General features: G+C 30.8%; 1 protein-coding gene across 1 annotated transcript in view; it reads left to right on the top strand.

Moving 5' to 3' along the window:
- LOC110019794 (flavonol synthase/flavanone 3-hydroxylase) overlaps positions 1-1,501 on the top strand; it is a 2,113-nt gene extending 612 nt beyond the window's left edge. The window contains exons 2-3 of the mRNA XM_020717625.1: positions 405-732; positions 1,195-1,501. Coding sequence (XP_020573284.1) covers positions 405-732; positions 1,195-1,407 — 541 coding nt within the window. The 3' untranslated portion in view covers positions 1,408-1,501. The remainder of the gene's footprint in view (positions 1-404; positions 733-1,194) is intronic.
- The last annotated feature ends 970 nt before the right edge of the window (positions 1,502-2,471 follow it).

Below are 2,471 nucleotides of genomic sequence, written 5' to 3'. Positions count from 1 at the left end.
TACGTAATTCATGCCAAAACTTTCATTTTTACGAGCACACCGCCCTAGTTATCACTCATCACATTCTTCAATAGTGAAATCCATATTTTATATTAATATTTTCTTAAACGAGCCAACACACGAGGCAACGAGTCGAGTAGGGGCTGGCTTGCGTTCTACTTGTTTGTTTATCGAGTTGAACTAAACCACTTACCGATTCGAGCTTCAGCCATCTCATGGTTCGGCTTAGATCAATTACACCCCTACTCGAGGCTTAAGTCTCTAAAGAGATTTCGAGAAAATTCACTAAAGAAATAAAATTTTTTAATTTTTTTAGAGCTAAGTTTGTGTTTTTGTATTTAATATTTTCTTATTATTGTACATATATATACTGATTTTATTTAATTATATATTGACAATAATAGGAAGGTAAATGAGGAATATGCTCAGCACCTTCTCACTCTGGTTGAGAATTTGTTGAAGTGGCTGTCCAAGGGATTAGGGCTTGAAGGGCATGTATTAAAGATGGCTTTGGGTGGTGATGAAATTGAATATTTATTGAAAATAAATTATTACCCTCCATGCCCTAGACCAGATCTAGCATTGGGAGTGGTGGCCCACACTGACCTATCTGCAATTACCATTTTGGTCCCTAATGAAGTCCCTGGATTGCAAGTCTTCAGAGATGATGTTTGGTTTGATGCTAACTACATTCCTAATGCTCTCATTATTCACATTGGGGATCAACTTGAGGTATGCCCTAATCCTTCCTTCAGAGATGATGTTTGCTTCATTCCACTAATAGTAAATTGCTCTTATTGTTCTTATAATATTAGTGATAAACCATGAACTTTATCACAATTAAATTATGAGACTTGTAATTACATTTCTAATAATTAAATTTTCATATATGCATGCATAACACTCAAATCTATAAGATCGCGTGAATAATGCCAATATTATTTGCTTTTTAAAAGTGAAATATACTTTTTCATGCATAAGTTTATAACAACAAGGGGTAAGAAGTGTAAAATATGAAAGTATGGGTATTAAATTTGTAAATACATAAGGATTGTGTGGTGTATATGCATGTAAATTTTCCTTGATCTTAAAGAAATAGTGCAACCTCCTACTTAACAATAGAAATAAGTTTTATGAATCCCAACCTAAATTAGTTGAAGTCATCTTATATTTGTAAGTCTTTTATTGACACAGATCTTAAGCAATGGAAAATACAAAAGTGTGTTGCACAGAACAACTGTGAACAAGGAGAAGACGAGGATGTCATGGCCGGTTTTTGTTTCGCCGCCGCCGGAGAAGATCATCGGCCCACTGCCGGAGCTGCTAGATGATGAGAATCAGGCCAAGTTTAAGTCCAAGAAATTTAAGGAATATAAGTACTGTAAAATCAACAAGCTGCCACAGTGATTTAGCAGAATAATTCGGTTTTGTAATAATAAGTTATAGTTGATTTCTAAAACCAAACAATGCTCTATTCATATCAATAAATAACATTATGTTATTTATCATATTATGCTCTTTTAAAAAATAAAATTATTTATTCTTATTTAGAAAATTAGATAGATGGAGCAAATTTTATGTTGATAATATATTTTTATTATATTTTGAAAATTAAGATATGGATTTTAAATCTTATAATTGTGGAAATCTTAAATTTTATTCATTTATCTAAATTAAGAAAAAGATAATGTGCTTATGGATACTAAACAACCAAATAGTGGTACTTTAATTTAAAAAATAATTAGTATATAATTAAAGGTAATTAAAAAAAGGAAGAGCAAATATGTCAAACGATTAAATTGTCAAGCATTGATGTTTTTGGAGTGAAATAGTTGAAAGATTATGGTTGTGCGATGATTGCTAAAAGATTATAGTTAGGTGATGGTGATTTAATTATTTACATGGAAAAAAATAGATTATTGCCTTCTTCTTGAAACCACTTTCATGTTACATTTCATTCTTGTTCTAGTTGCAATATGTTGGAGAAAATATGGTGAGTTCATCCAGTTAAAAAAATGCAATTTAAGAGAACATGGATGAACTACAATAATGTATATTTAAGGAAGAAATGATATTCATCGGAAGTAATTTAAAGGGAATATAGGTTTTTATGGGGTGAGCTATGAGAGAATTCATAATTATTATGGAATTGAAGCTAAAATAGCAATAGGAAAAGCAATATATGATTCGCAATTACTTATGATCTTGTAATATCATAGAAACAGTAAACTCAATTTGATCGAAGTAAAATGTTTCATGAGATCAACCAACCTCACATCATTAGCTAGTTAGCGCAAATAAACGTAAAAGAATTTATCAAAACATGACTGATTATTTATACATATTTGTTATGTATGACATCATGGCATAACACTTTACTAACAAAACAACTTGATTCATATAGACCTTACTATATTAAAGTATGGTTGTTCACTAACTTGTGGCCAATTGTGAGATATCATATCTACCAT

The sequence above is a fragment of the Phalaenopsis equestris genome, unplaced genomic scaffold, assembly GCF_001263595.1.
Source record: "Phalaenopsis equestris unplaced genomic scaffold, ASM126359v1 Scaffold000078, whole genome shotgun sequence".
Lineage (NCBI taxonomy): Eukaryota > Viridiplantae > Streptophyta > Magnoliopsida > Asparagales > Orchidaceae > Phalaenopsis > Phalaenopsis equestris.
Note: the sequence above shows the minus strand (reverse complement) of the source record. Positions and strands in the feature narration are given on the sequence as shown.